This window comes from Scleropages formosus, chromosome 6, assembly GCF_900964775.1.
Source record: "Scleropages formosus chromosome 6, fSclFor1.1, whole genome shotgun sequence".
NCBI lineage: Eukaryota > Metazoa > Chordata > Actinopteri > Osteoglossiformes > Osteoglossidae > Scleropages > Scleropages formosus.
Window position 1 is genome coordinate 16,920,682 of NC_041811.1, and position 18,742 is coordinate 16,939,423.

The 18,742-nt window shown below is 39.9% G+C and overlaps 1 protein-coding gene across 1 annotated transcript; it reads right to left on the bottom strand.

Moving 5' to 3' along the window:
• Positions 1–795: 795 nt before the first annotated feature.
• On the bottom strand, positions 796–15,837 carry mfsd14ba (major facilitator superfamily domain containing 14Ba). Its single transcript, XM_018736636.2, has 12 exons — positions 15,464–15,837; positions 10,336–10,425; positions 10,019–10,081; positions 9,202–9,329; positions 7,294–7,408; positions 6,951–7,169; positions 6,476–6,589; positions 5,707–5,778; positions 5,293–5,405; positions 4,483–4,580; positions 3,885–4,039; positions 796–1,611 (listed from the first exon to the last, which is right to left on the bottom strand). Exons 1-12 carry the CDS (start codon positions 15,503–15,505, stop codon positions 1,402–1,404), a joined length of 1,419 nt encoding a protein of 472 aa, XP_018592152.1. The 5' UTR covers positions 15,506–15,837; the 3' UTR covers positions 796–1,401.
• Positions 15,838–18,742: the final 2,905 nt, after the last annotated feature.

An 18,742-nucleotide genomic window follows, 5' to 3' on the forward strand; every position in this document is an offset into this window, starting at 1 on the left:
CCAAAGAAACAGAACAAATTTTGGTGTGTTTGTTTCTTGTCACTTCACAGGGTTACTGGGAAATAACATATTACACCACCGTTAGGTGGAAAGAAGAAGAAGAAGAAGAAAAAAAAAAAAAAAAAAAGCTTTTTCCAATATCAACAGGAGTTAATTACAAAGTAAAGTTAAAATCCAGGAGTAAAAACCCAAAGCTGAGGTAGCTGGTGAACTGAGTTTGGATGGATGGGGTAAATATTAAAACTGAATAAGCCCCAACATGTTTGTTTTATAATTCAATTTAAATCAGCTCCCATCTCAGAAATACTATCTTTAAAACGTTTTGAAATACAAAATGTCCACAAATAACAAAAAAGCAAAGAAATAAAAACTGTAAAAAGCATGTCATTAATTAAAAGCTACTATCAATATACTTAAATGTCATACGAATTTTCTTCGTTGTTAAATGATAGGGTACATTAAGTATATAAATGCAGATAAAATTTTATTTATATGACATACAATATTACAAGATACAATCATACAAAAAGTCATAGCAATTGCTGTACGGCCCCACAGGACTAACTAAAAGTATGAGATTAATGCATAGAATATAACTTAGTAAACAACTACATCATCAGCTCAAGAATGTCACTGCAATTCACCCCACCAGTTAACAAGAGGAAAAAAGGAAATTACAATTTCTTTTGATATGCTCTGTAACACAGTCGGCTTTGTAAATATGCAAAAGCAGGGTCTCCTGGACTCTTGCTTTTTAAAACAATTTTTAAATACTTTTTTTTTTAAAACATACTTTTGGGCTCTTTTGGAGTGAAAATGAACATTTCACCCCATCTGACATAACTTAAAAAAAATCATGTAAGGCTTATTGATATAAAGCTTCTAATAAAAGAATTATTCTGAGTTGCAACATAAAATTTACTTAATACAAGCCTATTGATGATTTTTCATTATGAACAGTCTAGTAAATGAAATAAATAAATAAAACTAGCAACCAAAGACCACTCCAAAATCATCCCTCTCAGAACCCTGCATTTTTTTGATATCACTGACTCACAACACAGTAACAGCCCTTACCTTCCAACAAGGTACCCAGAATTACTTGCAAGCTCCAACAACTAGGTCCTGAGTCTTCAACTCCCTTAAGATCATAAAATACTGAAAAATATTATTAAAAACTATACAGTTAATAAAAACATTTGTAGTTCCATATTAGATGAAAAAAATAACACAACCTTAAAATCATGTTCCTAGCAAGGAATGTGAACTGATTTGTAGTTTCAGCAAGCTCGGTACGATGGAAGATTTAACACGTCCCTTACATGGTCCCAGCTTCATTGAGCACTTCCTGACGGGCCCTTACAGGGCCACTTCATGTCATCTACGTTCTCCTCTCCTTGGTTACACGCTGCTGTCCTGCAGCAGGGGCTCAATGTCCTCATCACTGCCTGGGGGAGGGTTGTGGGGCTGTCCGTCGCTGCCACTGAGTTTGTGGGCATTGCACGTGTTCACTGCAGGGCTGCGGTGCTCCGGGATGAATAATGCCACTAAGAAAGCCAGGAGGACCGCACATGCCCCGAACACAAAGGGAGGCCCAGGAATTACTGATCCCTGCAGGGAGAGAACAAAAAAATTCATATACATAAATACATGAAGCTGAAATGGCTACAGCATGCATGACCACATGTGGTGTATGCTGTACAGTTTCACATCTAGGACCATGGAGTTCACTTCTAAGTCTAGCTCCCTGAAGGTTTATTTTGCTAATGTTTTTGTTTAAGAAGATATACAGAATTGTATAACACCTTAGTCTTTATGAGAGTACAGTCATGTTGACAATACAGTGCAGTACTGCAGTTAAAAAGATCAACCTTTGAACAAAAACAAGTTACAAGATGAAAACAGAACCCCAAAAAAAACCCAAAACACAAGTAAACCTGCCACCTTATTTAGCAGATAGGTTCTGGGGAAAACCTTGGACATAGCAATAAAAAAATCTAAACTTCATATGACATTTGACAAAAAAAAATCATAACATTTAATAAAAACTTAAAAAAATGAAAAATTAAAGTAGAATAAATTATCTCCATAAGCACCAATTTAATGTCGACTGTTGATCAATTCATTCCACAAATACAGCTATCCCTCAATATAATCCATTCTGGAAAATGCTGAGTATATGAAATTTTCAGATACCAAGAACCTCTTTTCTACTATTTGGGAAAAATAATAATGCATTTCCAGCCCGTCCAAAGTCCTAAGGCTTATTTCCCCAAAAATCACTAAACCTCTGCAAAACATCCATATAATACAACAACCTGCCTTTACTGTGCCGCATGTGAGTGGGCTGAGGACACAGAGAAGCAAGAACATGAGCTTTACCTTGCTTCAGAAGGGTTACATTTATTCATTCAGCAGACTCTTTTCACCAAAGTTACCTACAATTATTTACTCATTCATACAGCAGGGTCGTTTTCACTGGAGCAATTTAGGGTAAGTACCTTGCTTGAGGGTACTACAGCTGTAGGTGGGATTTGAACCTGTGACCTTTGGGTTCAAAGGCAGCAGCAGGAGAGGGAGATGGTTAAAAAGCAGCACTCAAGAAGCTCTCACACCCAGCCTAAGCTGTTGGACCCACAAAACCGTACCAGGTCCAGCAAATTTACAGAACGGTTGCCCGTTCAACAATGTATATATACACACAGTACAGCACTGTATTATAGGAGAGCCACAGCCCCCCCATTACCTCTACAATAACTATCAACCAATGAAATCAGCATAATATAAAACACTTCACGATTATGAAACACTCAGTGAAGTCATTAATGGGTATTTTTCTAGGGAGTACGTTTTGGAAACTGTTTTCTCCTCGTATTTAGATGTATGTTTACTCATTTAGTAAACGCACGTCTCAGAAAACTCTACAGAAATGCATTACAGCTGCTATCTTTGCTACCCTGCTTCCAGACTGTGTTTGGAAAACCCAGGGCAGTTTTTGGTCTCACTGACTTAGTGCAGAGAGCGCACAAAATGCACATATATAGCTGAACAACCAACCAAACTTGCTAATAATAATAACAACAACAACAACAACAACAACAACAATAATACCATATCCCAAATCATTCCATTAAAGGGCACCTAATGTTTTTTTTGGCCTCTGTATGGAATCACTCAAGAGCTGCTGACATCACCGCCACATTTAAAGGCCATTTGCTAGCATAGTGGTTCAAGCTGCTGTAACCTGACCATTAATAGGACCAGGATGTGGTGTATTAAGAAGTGAAATTATTTACAAGAGCACAGTGAAGTGACAGAAAATGTTGACGTTCTGAACATGTCATATTCTCATCAGCACGCTGTTTCCTAAGTTTGGCCACGCACTGTAGGAGTTTTGAAATGCCAAACAAAGATGCTGAATGCGCCAAGCTCATAGTCAAAGTCGAAATGACAAGCTGAGTTTGGGCTATGTCATTAGCCAAGTGAGTGTTAGCGCAGCAAACATGTAACGCTAGGTCCTCCACCAGCTTGTCTTTCAAGGACTTTGGGGTGGTGGCTGCCTACAGTGAGAGATACACCTCCCTTCCAACTGGCGCCAGCTCTCAGTGTGACCTGCGGTGTGTAAAATAACAATTGGCTGGCAGGAGTGTGAATTGCAGGAGAGTGTGCCTGCTGTCTTCAATTCTTCCTGGCAGACAAGTGCGAGGAGGAGGGGTTGAACAGCCAAGCGTAAGACATCACTGGCAATCAAGACACATTTGTAAGCGTGCATATGTATTTACATTCTTCAAAAAAAACTTTCACCGCAGTTAAGAAATAACTTGAGATCTAATGACAGATTTTGAAGAAAAAAAAAATTTAAAAACCACCGTGAACCTGCTTACCTCTGCAGAACGGTTTAAAGAGGACATGGTTGTACTCTGCACAGCCACCATCTCATTCAGCTCGACATTGAAGAGGAAGAAAATGAATCCATAGAGAGCTGGACCCAGTCCATTACACAGGCCACGGATGCCTGTAATTATGCCCTGCACGACCCCTGGGAAAGAGGAACAGCAGACACTCTTCAGTCTGACTCAATGACTGAAGTCATAAATCCCCCAGAAGTTGTGAATCTTTTATATTCAATTCTACAGTAGAGACTTAGGAAGATCACAATGTGGAAAATTATTAGATTTTGTAAGGCTTACAGAAAAGTTTTTCAGTCTACACACCTGAGTTAAAAACGAATGTCTATGGCAGTGCATGAACCAATAACAAGTAAAATTACAGCTACCACAGCTCAGATGGAAAGGGTTAATCCTCCAAATGAATGCATAAACCTCTTTAAAGCAATATCATTACAGGACATCTGTGCATTACGCATCCTGCACTTATCAGTGCTGTATTGGCTAAAAACAGAAAAATCGCTGAGAATTCATTAAAGTGGCAGCGTGACTTTCCCTCCCAGCTAGGCAGCTGTGACATCGGCTGTCATCTCACCCTGCTTGTCGGGGTCTGCGCTACGGGATACGAGCGCACTCACAGCCGGGAAGGTAATGCTGGACATGGCCGCCACAGCTCCCGCCGCCCACATCATCCTGAAAACGACATTATGCTCTTGTCAGTGCGATTCTGAACTCTACAGCCACCCCAGCCGTAGCCACAATTTCACTGGCATTCCTGACTGCAACTGAGGCAGGGTCATATGGCACAGTTCCCATGGAGAGAAGGTGCATTAGTATAGTCTGCAGCAGAGGGTGTGGCTATGGTCCCGCTCTTTTCTTTGAGCACTTGGTCCAAGGTGTATTATAGAAAGATAATATGTTTACAATATATACAACAGAGGACACAGGAAACACTGATAGGAAACAGGAAATACTGATTTTGGAGTTTGAAAAGCTCCTGTGGCAGACAGTCACTGAATGAGTAACTTTTACCTCCCACCATCCACATATTACATATATCCAGCTCTTTACTGAAGTTTCCATATGAATGACCAGTCTCCACAGTTGGAAAGCCTTCAGCAAAACAAACGCAGGCCAAAGTCTCTTCAAAATGCAACTATTACAACTTCCTACAACTGCTTCATGTACACATTGCAAAGCATATATTCAAGTGGTCTAAAATGAAAGTTGGCCAAATTTCATTTTCAGTCTTCAAATTTCATGTTCAACATTCCAAGTTTCAAAAGTAAATACAAAAAGCATAGAAGGTGCCTTCATAAAAACTGTTAAAACAGAAATCTCATGGCTAGATAAATGTACAATTTTGTGTTCCCACTTAACATTCACTTTAAAGTAAGTGACCTACCATGGTTCTGATCCAAAACCATACCAAGCCAGTTGAAGCATCTGAAAGCCCAGTCCAAGCAGGACCGTGTTCTTGTTTCCAATGTATTTCATTAAAAGGCTCAGTAATGCCGTCTGGAGAGAGAAAGTGAGATAAGTCCTTGCTGCCATGTCTGACTGACATTTACCAAACAAACATTTTTGTGCCTTTTCAATGTGCTTAAACAAGTGTCAGGCTTCACTGAGTCATTTGAGACACAAATTACACCGCGGGACAAGCAATCTGTCAGACAGTGCAAAAAGCACAACACTTATTTGCTCTCAGAATTATCGAATAAAATCGACAGCTAAGATGAGCCTGTAAAACACAAAGTGGTGGTCATTTGGGGCTGGAAAAAAATGTGAAAAGAAGGCTGCTTTCGCTTTTGTACGATACCTGGGCTAAGATGGAAAGGATGCCCACCATTGCTATAAAGGCTGCAATTGTTGTGGGTGAGAAGTTAATGATCTGAAAAAGAAAAAAAAAAAAAATTAATAAAAACACGATGTTTGACCTGTACTGCTGGAGTTTTATTTGTCAAAGCATATTTCATTTTAGGGCGGCTGATGCAAAAAGTCAAAATAGAACAGTTATCACTAGAGGGTAAAAAAAGCTGCTGAAAAGCTTTTGGACTCCGTACAAAGAGATTCAGATATCCTAAGTACAATTTAAGTCCATCAACATCACATAATGATACAGTATGAATGACACCAGTTATTAAAACAATCCTGCACAAAAACTCAGATATCAAGCTGTCATATCAAAGAACTATGACATTAAATTTACATTCGTTCATGAATTGGTTCATTCTGACAGATGGATTCCAAGGGGGTTCTTTTCCTCTATTTAGTGGAAGTTCCACATCAATGGCACTGCAGCTGTCCCCAGTGTCATTTTTCTTCAGTGTGAGAAAACACAACCTCATAATGTTTTTTTTTTTTTTTTTAAAAAAAGTTTCAAGAAAACAGGCAAAAAGAGAAGTTCCAGCTAAAGGAACACGATGGAAATGAGATGACCACATTGTGGATACCAGTAGTGAGAGATGGTTTTTAAACTACCTGTACATTAAAGAGACAGTATTAATGCAGTGCACCATATCTCAAACACGTTACAATCAAACAAAATGTGCCACACTACTATAAATGATTGAACAACAAGTGATTACCTGCAGAAGGTAGAGGAAGAAGCTGGAATACTGTCCAGCTTCTGGCAAGTAGGACAGAAACACTGTGATACAGATGAGTAAGACTGTGGAGTCCTTCCCCACCTTTCTCAGGGACTGCAGATGAGAATAACAAGGTCAAACACTAAAAAGAAGCAGTTACACTTAATGGATAAACCATTTTAGAGAGCAGTAAAAATAATGGATCTTCATTAGCCTAACGAAGGAAATCCAGCTATTATAACCTTAACATTTTAAGTTGCTCTGAAAAAAAGTGTCAGCTAAATGAATAAATGTAAATATTGTAATTTTTCATTCAAGCATCACTTTTACGGAAAATGTTCACAGCTTTACAAGGTAACACAAGAAATCAACCATTCTAAAAAAGGAAAACGGGGAACCAACACTCAAAAGCAGGCTCCTTTCATAGATATGATTAATTTCTCTCCACAAGTTCCTTTTTAAACACTGCACTCACAGCAAAGGGGTCAGCCTGCTGCCATGAAATTGATGCTCCCCAGGATGTGAGCTTCATCTTCCCCTGAAGTGATTCCGGCACAGCCAGGAGGATGAAGCAGATGTCCACAAGTGCTATCACTGTGGCCACCAGCACAACTAGATTGTCTCCGTAATGAACGGAGAGGTAGGCACCGATTGCTGGACTTACGACCAGGCTAGCAGCAAATGTCGCAGACACCTGAAACCACAAGGACAAGGAAATGTAACTATTGTCTCATAAACCATGTTAAGATTGAAGCTACACATATTTAAATTAAGGATTTTAACGAAGGGTTTTCTGGCTGAGGAAGATGATCACTCACCAATCCATATGCTGTGCTTCTTTCATGTTCTTCAGTGACATCTGCTACATATGCAAATATTACAGAGAAAGTGACAGAGAAGACTCCGGACACAGAAATCATGGCAAAATACCACCTGTGGACAAAAAAAAAAAAAAAAAACATGTCTGATCAATGGCTGTTACGTCAGCAAGATATTCATAGTCAATTTCATGCAAAAACATACAAGCAGGTAATAAGAATTTAAAAAATATAAACCACTAGGCATAGAAAAATCACTTCCCTGGCATGATGGCATGTGTTACATTTCTTTAAACTCAGATGCAGTTCCCTAGCCTCATATATGTACATACATATATTATATACACACACACACACACACACACACACACACTATATACAGTAGACTATATATACACACACAGACTCACATAGACAAACACACATGCACAAACACACCCACACAAAATTTGCAAACCCCTTGAAATTATCCTGATTTCTGCATGAATGGCTCCTAAAATATCAACTGATCATCTAAGTCACAATAATAAAGACATTCTTACTTAAACACAAACAACATGTTATACTGTCTGAACTGTTGAAACAAATTGTTTAAGCAATCAAGGTCAGTGATAGAAAAAGTATGTGAACCCCAATATTTACTAAGTAGTGGAATCTCCTTTACTGGCAATAACACCAGCCAAACTTTCTGTGGTGTTCACCAGACCTACACAATGGTTAGCAGCTATTCTGACCCATTCCTCTGTACTAAACTGTTTCAGTTCATGTATATTTTAGGGATGCGTTGCTTCACACCAAAGTATTTCAATAAGTTTGAGGTCAAGACCCTGACTTAGCCACACAGAGTTTCTGTCTGAGTGACTCTGTTGTTGATTTACCCCTGTGTTTTGGATCACTGTCATGTTCCATGAGAACTTCTGTTGAGTTTTAGATCACAAACAAACACCTCGACATTCTGCTTTAGAATTTCCTGACAATGTTTGGAAAGCATTGGTCGCTCAATTATTGCAAGTGGTTTAGGTCCTGAGGCAGTAAAGCAGCCCCACAGCATTATACTGCATCCACCATGCTTCAATGTTAGGATAAGGTTTTGGTGCTGGTATGCAGTGATTTGTTTTCTCTTAACATGAAGCGATGCACATTTACTATGAATTTCAACTTTTGTATCACCTGTCTACTGCGATGCTGTGATTAAATTTACTGAAGATCAGATCACATTTTCAGAGCAATGCATGCAGAAATCTAAATAACTCCAACGGGTTCATAAACGTATTCCTCAAAAAGCATACATAAAAGTACCCATCAAAAGTTTTAATACATTTGTTGGAAACAATTCCCCCCCCCCGCCCCAAAGGTGTTTGGTTTAAAAGTTTCAGAAGGAGATCAGATGACACAACCTTCTCAGTGCTTCTGCAGCATTTCTTAGAGATGGACACATTTACATTTATTCATGTAGCTGACACTTTTCTCCAAAGCAACTTACAATTATTTACCCATTTATAGAGCTGGGTAATTCAACTGGAGGAATTCAGGGTTAGTACCATGCTCAACAGTAATGCAACTGGACATGAGATTCAAACCTGCAACCTTTGGGTCTACAGGTAGCAGCTTTAACCACTACACTACCAGTTGACCCTACTTGTACGTCGCCTGGCTTCCACTCTTTTATCCAGTTCATTCCACACAGGTATTGCCCAGGTGTACTCAAACTTTTGACCGGCGTTACATGTAATGTGACTTTTGTCTATATACGTATAAGCGCACCATTCCCCAGATGAAACTAGACTGTAGTTCACACAAAATAAGGCTATTCACTGCAGAAGGCAGAAAGCATGACAAGCCTGTAACACACTAAGTTGGCTTTTTAAAAGCACACTAGAAAGTAAGGGTGGCCTCTTAGTTTCTTACCTGGGGCTTATTCTCATAAGGGGAATCGGCGCACAGGTGAAGAACACAGTGACCAGCAAGAATGACTTCCTGCCCCATGCGTCAGACAGGGCACCAATGAGAGGGGCACTCATAAAGGACAGCAGGCCCTGATGGCAGATAGGTGGGTGCAATAGGGGCAGATCAGCAAGTGACACAGCATTTCGAGCCACATTGCCACACCTCAGGCAACTGCAACAAGAGCTGTAATCCAGGATGGGGCACAAAGCCGCATGATATCATCATGATGTGTGCCTTGTTGTTAAATATTTATGTCCTTCGTTTTAAGGGCAGGTAAGAAGACAATGGAGAAATAACCTTCAAATAAATATGCATTGGCTATGGTCAACTGCACAAATGGGCAGATCATAGCCAGACTGTATTCGTCCCTTTTGTTCCTTGTCATCCATCTTACAGTGGTCAAAAATGTTTTTTCAAAAGAATTATTATGAAGGATGCATTCAAACAGTTTAGCCATGAGGTATATCCAAAGTGCATACAAACATGTTTAGCAAATAAAATCTAATACAAACAAGGAAACTGGAACATATGGGAAAACTGCTTGCAATAACCAAAATATTTCCAAATACAAAGATTACAAAGGTCATCTGTTCATTAAACTGTATAATCAGTAATATATATATATATATATATATATATATATATATATATATATATAATCATTCTGTAAAACTTCAAACACCTCTCATCGAAACTAAGTTTTTATAAGATTAGGATTTTAGGGGAAATTATGACATTTAAACAAAAATTTCTTTAAAAAATTGACAGAACTCCTTACCTTGACACCCTGAATGAGACCATTCATAAGAAATGTGTGTTGTGGAAACGTTTCATGTAGAACCTTAAAAAATATGACCAAAAAGAATCCATTAAAATGCACCAAAAACTAAAGCATTATACATTAATTTTTTATTGCAGATGTATGAATAATCTTCCAAAAAATCAGTGTATCATCTGTATGTGGCAAACAGCAGTTCCTGACTGCACAAACTGTTTACATAAATTGATTTACCTGATATACACATAGAAATACAGTAACAATGTTTGTGTAACTGTAAAATCTGTACAGTGATGTTGACATATGCCCCAACTTACAGTCAACATGGGTGTTGTCAGCAGACCCCAGGCAAAGAACTCCAGGAAAATGACTACCACCGCATGGATAACGCTAGCGCTGCCCACACCCTGCAATGGGGAAAAGCGGTCAAGGAGAAAAAATAATTCATGAGCTTTCTAATTAATTAAAGTGCTTGTTCATTAAGAGGTGACATCAGACCATGGGGTTTTATTGCAACAAAGTGTTAACTGAAGCTGAAGTTACTGGCAATGGAGTCTTGTCCAAAAAGCTGTCACAACTGTAATGGATGTGAAATCTCTTAAAACCATTTTCTTTTTTAAACTTATAATTTAAGGAATGATTCAACCAGAAGTTTAACTATGCAGAAAATGAAACTGTTGCACTCAAACATAGAAAACAAGCTTGGCCAGTTTTATTTTATCAAGTGCTGATTTAGATGGCTAACAAATGGGATGTCCCCATCCTTGATGGCTACATCTGTTCTTTGGGTTACTGTACCAGATGTCTTTTATGTTTAGGGTCAAGTGCTTCTCCTTTACATTGTTAAAACTCTACTATGTGAAATAAGGAGTCAGTGAAGAAAGTGCTCATCAGCCCATGTTTTTCCAAATTCTAATGGAAGTTAATCTCACATCAAAGGTCATAATTTGCATATGAAAGAGGAATATTTCTTTTGTTTCTTTTATATTATATGATTAGGAAGGGATTCCTATTGTAAATCATGACATCTGAGAGAATGTAACATTTACACCTGACTGTCAAGCAAAAATAAATGGATTTTAAATTTTGTGGGAAATATGAAATAGTTTAAAATAAAATAAAAAGTGGGGTTTTCTGATCTGTATTGCATATACCACCTGTAAGCAAACCTTTGTGTACCAGCTGAACTTTTAATTAGGCTCAGAACTGTTGACTGAATTCTGTAATTTAAAACATCTTGACATTTCTCTCTTTTTTTTTTGCAACTGGCTTTATACAGCGAAGAAATAAAGACACAATATGCATCTGACAAAAAAACAGTTCATTCATGTATTGTGTTAACCTCTTGTCCAATTTAGGGTTCCAGTGGTCCAGAGTTTATTGCGGAGGCGCAGGGCGCAAGACAGGGTAAACCCTGAACCAAACATGAACACATTACAGATCAATCACACACAAGTTACTGGCAATTTAGTATCATCAAACCACCTGAGACATGACTTTGGACTGTGGGAGGAAACCCACATGCACATAGGGAGAACATGCAAACCTGACAAGAGACTGAGCTGGATTCAAACCAAAGTCTAAGCCTATAGTCCAGGAGCTGTGAGGCAGCATCAGGACTTGCTGCATGACTGTTCCACTAAAAATTGATAATTTGAAATAAACCAAAATGATGAAGCAGAAGTCATCTCAGCGAGTCCTTCACATACATGTCTGTAACTAATCAAATGGTGAGCCTAAAACCTTCAAGAATGAAGCCCTTAGAGACTGGTGTTGTCTGTTCAATTACTTTCCTAATTTAGGCAAAGGTAGTCCTTAGAAACGTATAAACCCCAGCATGTTGCTAACTTGAAATCTGTTCCACATACAGTACTATGCAAAAGTCTTAGGCACTTAGATGTTTCACAAAAATATTTGTTTTAGACAGTTATTTAATGTCTTCTGTTGCGGCGAACCGGCTCAGGCTAACCCGGCAACACAAGGCATAAGGCTGGAGGGGGAAGGGGCACACCCAGGACGGGATGCGAGTCCATTGCAAGGCACCCCAAGCAGGACTCAAACCCCAGACCCGCCAGAGAGCAAGACCCGGTCAAACCCGCCACGACCCCACTCGGGACAAGTGGTTGTTGACGATGGATGGTTACTAAGCTTGTAGGAAGTTTATTAAGAGCATTATTTTTGGAAGATTTCTCACTTTACAGTTTTCTTTCCCCCAACCAAGTGCCTAAAACTTTTGCACTTTACTGTATCTACACTATATATGGCAGTAGATGGCGTAGTGAACAAAGACGCTGCCTTGCAGCCAAAGACCTAGGTTAGAATTCCAACTACTGCTACAGTACCCTTGAGCAAGGTGCTTACCCTGAATGGATACAATAACAATTACCCAGCTATCACTAAGTAGATTTACACTTGTCAACATAGAGAGAAAGATTACCTAAATGAATTTATATTAGTAATAAATTCCAATAAAGCAACACTATTAGACCTTCAGCAACAGTCAGTTTAACAGGTATTCAAACTGCTATTTTTATTTATTCATGTAACTGATGGTTTTTTCTCCAAAGCAACTTACAAGTATTCACCCATTTACACAGCTGGGTAATTTTACTAGAGCAATTTTAGGATAAGTACCTTGCTCACAGGTACTTCAGCCGGAGGTGGGATTCAAACCTGCAACCTTTGGGTGCAAAGGCAGCAGCTCTAATCACTATGCTACCAGCTGTCCTGTATTTTCAAAAAGAAAAATACTTCTAACTTTTCTCCACTGTTTCACTTTTTGCATCAAGACAAAACCGCTGTGGCTTATCAACTAGTGAAGTGCTAAAGGCTTCTGAAAATGTTATCTGAAATCTGGCAACACAATGGTTAAAAAAATAACTCATTCAGCTATATATAACACACACTTAACTGCATATTCCTCCCTTTAGTTTTTCTTTTATCACCAGTGCGGGTGCTGATGTGAGTGAGCCGTAACACACAAGGTTATTTTGAGTTGAGAGAACATTCGAGTTTTGCAATGATTGTCTACATGGCTCCTCTTCACAGCAGAGAAACTCAACAAGGAATCACAATGCAGCAGATCTGAGCCCCTCAAACACTGTTAATCAGTGTATGTCCAAAGCTTTTATTTTTTCATTCTTCCATTTTAATTAAATTATTTGATTCTCTTCTCCAGAATAACTTAGTTTTATGGTATATACAAAGATAATGCAGCAGGGTAATTTCTACTGCGTCAATTCTCAAGAGAACTAGGTGAAATTCGAACCAGAGTCAAGGACACGTTGATGCTGGACCGTTTCCACACAGCTGTGCTTTCCTACAGCGCTGCCCTTCACCATGAACGTGAACGTGAATAATGACCTTTCCCACTGTCATCTTCCCAAAACGATGCCTGGAAATGATTATAATCCTGAGGGACTGATGTTACGATTGCGGAACCACAACTTAACAATTAAGTCTTAAATCAGCTCAACTGGTTGACATTCAAGTGCTGGGCCTTTCAAATAAGAAGGAAAAAAATGAAACTTATCCTCACCTTTACGTTTTGCTGAAACACCTTATTCAGTCTTGCTGTGGAAAGAATTCATTGTGTTCCGATCGCATCGAAACTTTCAACTTCCCACACAGAACAGACCTAGAATCCTGCTACACTGGGGCGGCATGGTGGCACAGCAAGTAGCACTGCTGTCTCAGAGCACCTGAGTGGTGTAAGAAGATGTGGGTTTGATCCACGCTCAGTCTGTGGGGAGTTTGCATGTCGTCCCCGTGCCTGTGTGGGTTTCCTCCGGGTGCTCTGGTTTCCTTCCACAGTCTAAAGACATGCTGTTCAGGTTCCCCTATAGTGTGTGAGTGACAGAGTGTGTGTTCCACTGATGTATGGATGAGTGACCCATTGTAAGTAGTGTATCTAGCAGTGTAAGTTACCGTGGTGAATAAGGTGTGTGGCCAATAACACTACATAGAGTTCAATGGAAGTCACTTTTGAGAAAAGTGTCTGCTAAATAAATTAACGTAACATCAATCACTGCCCTGTAGGGAGTGCAAACAGGAGTGTAACACAGTACATACACACTACTGGGGCACCAGGCTGCTACACTCCACCACCTCTGCCTGCTTGGTGGTCCCAAACACAAGGTTCCCAGTTCTGACTCCAATGTGGTGGAACGACCTCCCCCTGTCACTCAGAACTGCTGAATCTCTGTCCACATCTAAAAAGGGTCTGAAAACTTGTAAAGCATCTTTTTTTTTTTTTTTTCCCCCCTTCACGGATCAGAATGGATCACGAGCCCACCAAACTTGGACTAAAGGTGTCCGGTTCCACAACCTGTCCAACTCGACAGGTAAAAATTTCTCCATTCTTCAGATTAAAAATCTTTATTCAGTAAATAAATAAATCCTTAAAACTGTCATGCCAATGTAAAATCTAAAAATAAAAACAAAAATCAATAACCAACTAATATAACCTGACTGAGTGTGACAGAAACACGTAAAATGTTTATAAAAATTGTCGATATTCGGATAAGTTATATATGCAGCTACTCTTCAAGAGTCTCTTCATGATGTACACAGCACAACATGGTGGAAAGAAAGAAACTCAGTTACTAACTGTACTTCTTAAGAATCATTATATTTCTGTGAGATGTTGTAACTCGCTTGAGAAATTAAACTTAAAGCGTCTGGTCTGCTAAATGAAATGTAAATGATTCATGCGACATTGGGGCGTTAGTTCCCAGTAAGTAAACGTGTTTGTGCAGAACCAGAACTTGCAGAAGCACTTCGTATGAAATTGGCCCGTTGGCTAGTTGTACTAGAAAAGCTCTTGCGAACTCACTGTCAACTGCTCTCTTTTTCATTTTTTTTTTCTAAGAAAAATAAAAAAAAAATAAAAAAAAACGAACCGACAACACACTGTGACTGTGACTGACTCGTTTTTTGGTTTCATTACGTGAAGCAAAACCGGTGCCTGGTATTTGACTACCTAACTAGCCGGTGAGCAGAGAACGCAACAACGAACCAATCGGACGCCAGTAGTGAGGTATAATAATAATAATAATAATAATAGGCGAGGGTAGGGCCGAAAATCATGGGTCAGTCGCAGGGATATAATAATCACTAAAGAATCACGTCAAGCGGTTAACGCCGGGGTGACGAGCGCGTGACCCGTTCGGTTTCCAGCACCAGGCTGCGAACATTCATTCACCGACCGAGTCCGAACTGTCGAGCATCCGAAGCCTTGAGGCTTATCGTCCTACGCGGTACGCTAGTTCGCCGTGTGGCTTTTGAAATGTTTATATCAATAAGGCCACACACAGTCACAGGTCCCGTTTATTTTAGCATGTTAATATTTTTAACTCGTGCGTTGGTTAAGTTTCATCATTGTGCTGTCACTATGAATGTGTATGAGGTAGTTCTGTTATCGAAACCCTGCGCGTTATCACTTACCCCGCTCCCCGGCTCTCTCATTATGATTTTTTTGACAAGCATGATGCGGTTGGTCGCCCCTTCCGAACTGTTCTCCTGGTTCGGCTCCTTACATCTTGTCGGAGTTATACAAAATCCATTTTGGGTGGATATCTTGGATTCGCCCGCTTCTTCCAGGGTGCTTGATTATTTTTTTACCTCGCGAGCACTTTTTGTTTCCGCACCAGGATAGATGGGTACGCCAGCAACACTACCAACTACTTGCACGGCTCAGCTGCCGTAACGGAGAACCGTTTTCCTGTCGCATACTTTTCATTTGCTGATCCTGAACCGTTTTCAGATTTTTTTCAAAAATGACTCGATAAGACACTGAGCTCAAGTTAGCTGATCCAAGATCGGTCATTGGGGAGTAATTCGACTCTTCCTGGTTGCCGCGTTAACTCCGCCGGAAATTACGAAGTAATTCTGACGCATTTCTGGGATACGGTGTCCATTTTAGGTCATACAGTCTCTTTGTGTGGCGTCAAGTTACCTGTAGAAAACGAAACTGACATTGTCAGTCCATGCGGTCCATGTACATATCAGTGTTATGTAATACAGTCCTTCTATGACATACACTAGAGCGTTTTTACAATTCATGTACCTGATTCACAACTTGTATAATGAAAAGTTGCCAATTAATGCAAACTGATTGCAGTTTGATTATATTTACATTTATTTAGAATAAACTTTTCTCCAGCGAGGTACATATCTCAGAAAACGGTGTAAAAAGTGCCATACACCAGCAAAAGGAAAGATCTGGAAGTAGACACGTGATTCTTTGAGTACATACAGTGTTTCCCATGTTTCACTCTTACCAGTATAAACAACTGAAAGTGAACAAATTCCTATTCAGTTTAGTAATCTCAGTTCTCCTCGTGAGTTTCATTTTTCAGTAGTCAGGCTGTTTACAAAACGGAGATTCTTGGGTGTGTCCTAGTGTGTTTCCTCTCTCAAATACAGAATTTACTTTTTTTGTGTGTTTCCCAAGAGTCACATTTATGATATAAATTCAGTGTGAGATGACTGCAGAGGAGGACTTAGTGGAGCCTGAAGTAACCTAATTGTTTTTTTTTTTTTTTTAAATTGGGGTTCCATTTCTGAGAAATGAAACCAACTTAAACTTGAGGAAAAGTTATACATATTTCCTGATATAGTACTTCAAATATTTATGACTTGCATGAACATGGTATTGAACTTGTGTCCTTTTTCTGCACCCTATATTACATGAGGTCCATTTACTAGAGCATACTGCAGCATTCCTGGAAGCCTTATTAATACCGATCGGTGTACTGGCCATGTGGTTATGCAGTCAGAGGTTCCCCAAGACACTACAACTGCAGCATTTGACACTGTCAACCACCGGATCCTACTCTCCATTCTTAGTCAGCTTGGGATCAAAGGAACAGCATTAAGATTGTCTGGGTCCTACTTATCTGACAGATCCTATCAAGTGGTCTGGCGGGGCTCCCGTTCTTCTCCTCTGCCTCTCTCAACCGGTGTCCCACAGGGCTCGGTACTGGGTCCTCTTCTTGATCTGTACCTCCTACCTCAGCCCGGTCATAGCCTCTCACGGATTCAAATACCACTTCTACGATGATGATGCCCAACTCTTCCTCTCCTTTCCACCTGGAGCATCAGACATTTTCGTGTGCATCGCTGCCTGCCTGTTGGACATCTCTGTATGGATGTTTGATCTCCACCTACAACTCAACCTCTTCAAAACAGAGATCCTACACCTCCCAGCTGGCCTGTCTCCCTGTCATGATCTCTTGATCAAACTGGACAACTCACCCGTTTTGCCTACCTCCTCGGCTAGGAGTCTGGGAGTGATGATTGACTGAAGATACGTCCTGCATAATATCCGCAGGAACCGTCCCTTGTCCAGGGCATGGTGACATCCTGTCTGGACTACTGCAACTTTCTCCCGTGTGGCCTTGTCACTACTGCCATCAAACCTCTGCAGCTGATACAGAATGCTGCTGTACGAGTTGTGTTTGATTTGCCAAAGCATTCCCATGTATCACCTCTACTCATTTCTCTGCACTCGTTTCCCATACCTGCCCGGATCAAATTTAAGACCCTGGTTATGGCCTACAAATGCATCAGTAGAACTGCTCCCAGCTATCTACAGCACTTTATCGTTCACTACACGCCAGTCAGACTGCTACTCTCTTCCACATCTGCCCTTTTGGTGGTCCCACGCACGCAAGGTAAAGAACAGAGGTTCTCGGTTCTGCCTACGTTGAATTGCTGAATCTCTGTCCACATTTAAAAAGGGTCTTAAAACTCATCTCTTCTGAACTCACTTCTCCCATGATCTCTTAAGATTATGTAAGGTATAAATGTTCATGCTCATGCTTGGATCAATCCTTTACAGAGCCACTCCTGCAGTGTAACGTAAATGTTTGTTTATATGTATCTTTAAAAAAAAAAAAACTACTTGGAGGGTGATTAGGAATCGGCGATATTCTGGTAAAGTTTTATGCAGCTACAGGTGTGATGAACATCGGTGCATATGGTGAAGGAAACTAACTGTACTTAAGAGTCACATCTGCAACTATGTCTATTTCTCCTAAGGTAATGCACAAACTGTATTTTCTATGAGATGGACATTGCTTTGGAGAAAAGCATCTGCTAAATGAATAAATGTAAATGTAATGTAAATGCATATGGGGCCAGGAGCTTCCAAATGCCTGGACAACTAGTGTGTACAGATGGTGAGATCCAGAGTGCTACTCTGAGTCATGAACAACAGAGGGACTCATTTCATATGGTAAGATCAGGTAACAGCGTACGCTGTGGTTTGTGGAAGTTATTACTGAACCATTTTTCCTGCAGAAAACAAAGTCAGGCTTGAACAGGCTCAAAAAAGTGGGGAGGGTCACACTGATATTGATCCAAGGCTAACTTCTCCAATATTTGTATATAACTCCTCTATGTACAATTCTACTACTTTTGCCCCCACCCGAAGTAGCTGCACCGCTGCTGTGGAAAAATGTCCAATGGTTCTGCAGTCAAAAAGGTCATTTTACCTCTTAAAACAGCTTTTAAAAAATTCAAACTTCAGAAGATTTTAAGACTTACATTCTGCCTGTGTTTAACTGAATGCTGTACTTGAAAATAAAGGTATCTGAAAGTTTTAAGAGGCAGAAAATGTCCTGGGTGGAAAAGTGATCCCCCTTCTTTCCTTTAGTTGTCATTTACAATCGTTCCCAAATTCAACTTTTTAACGTTATCATCATCTCATGACCTTTCTCA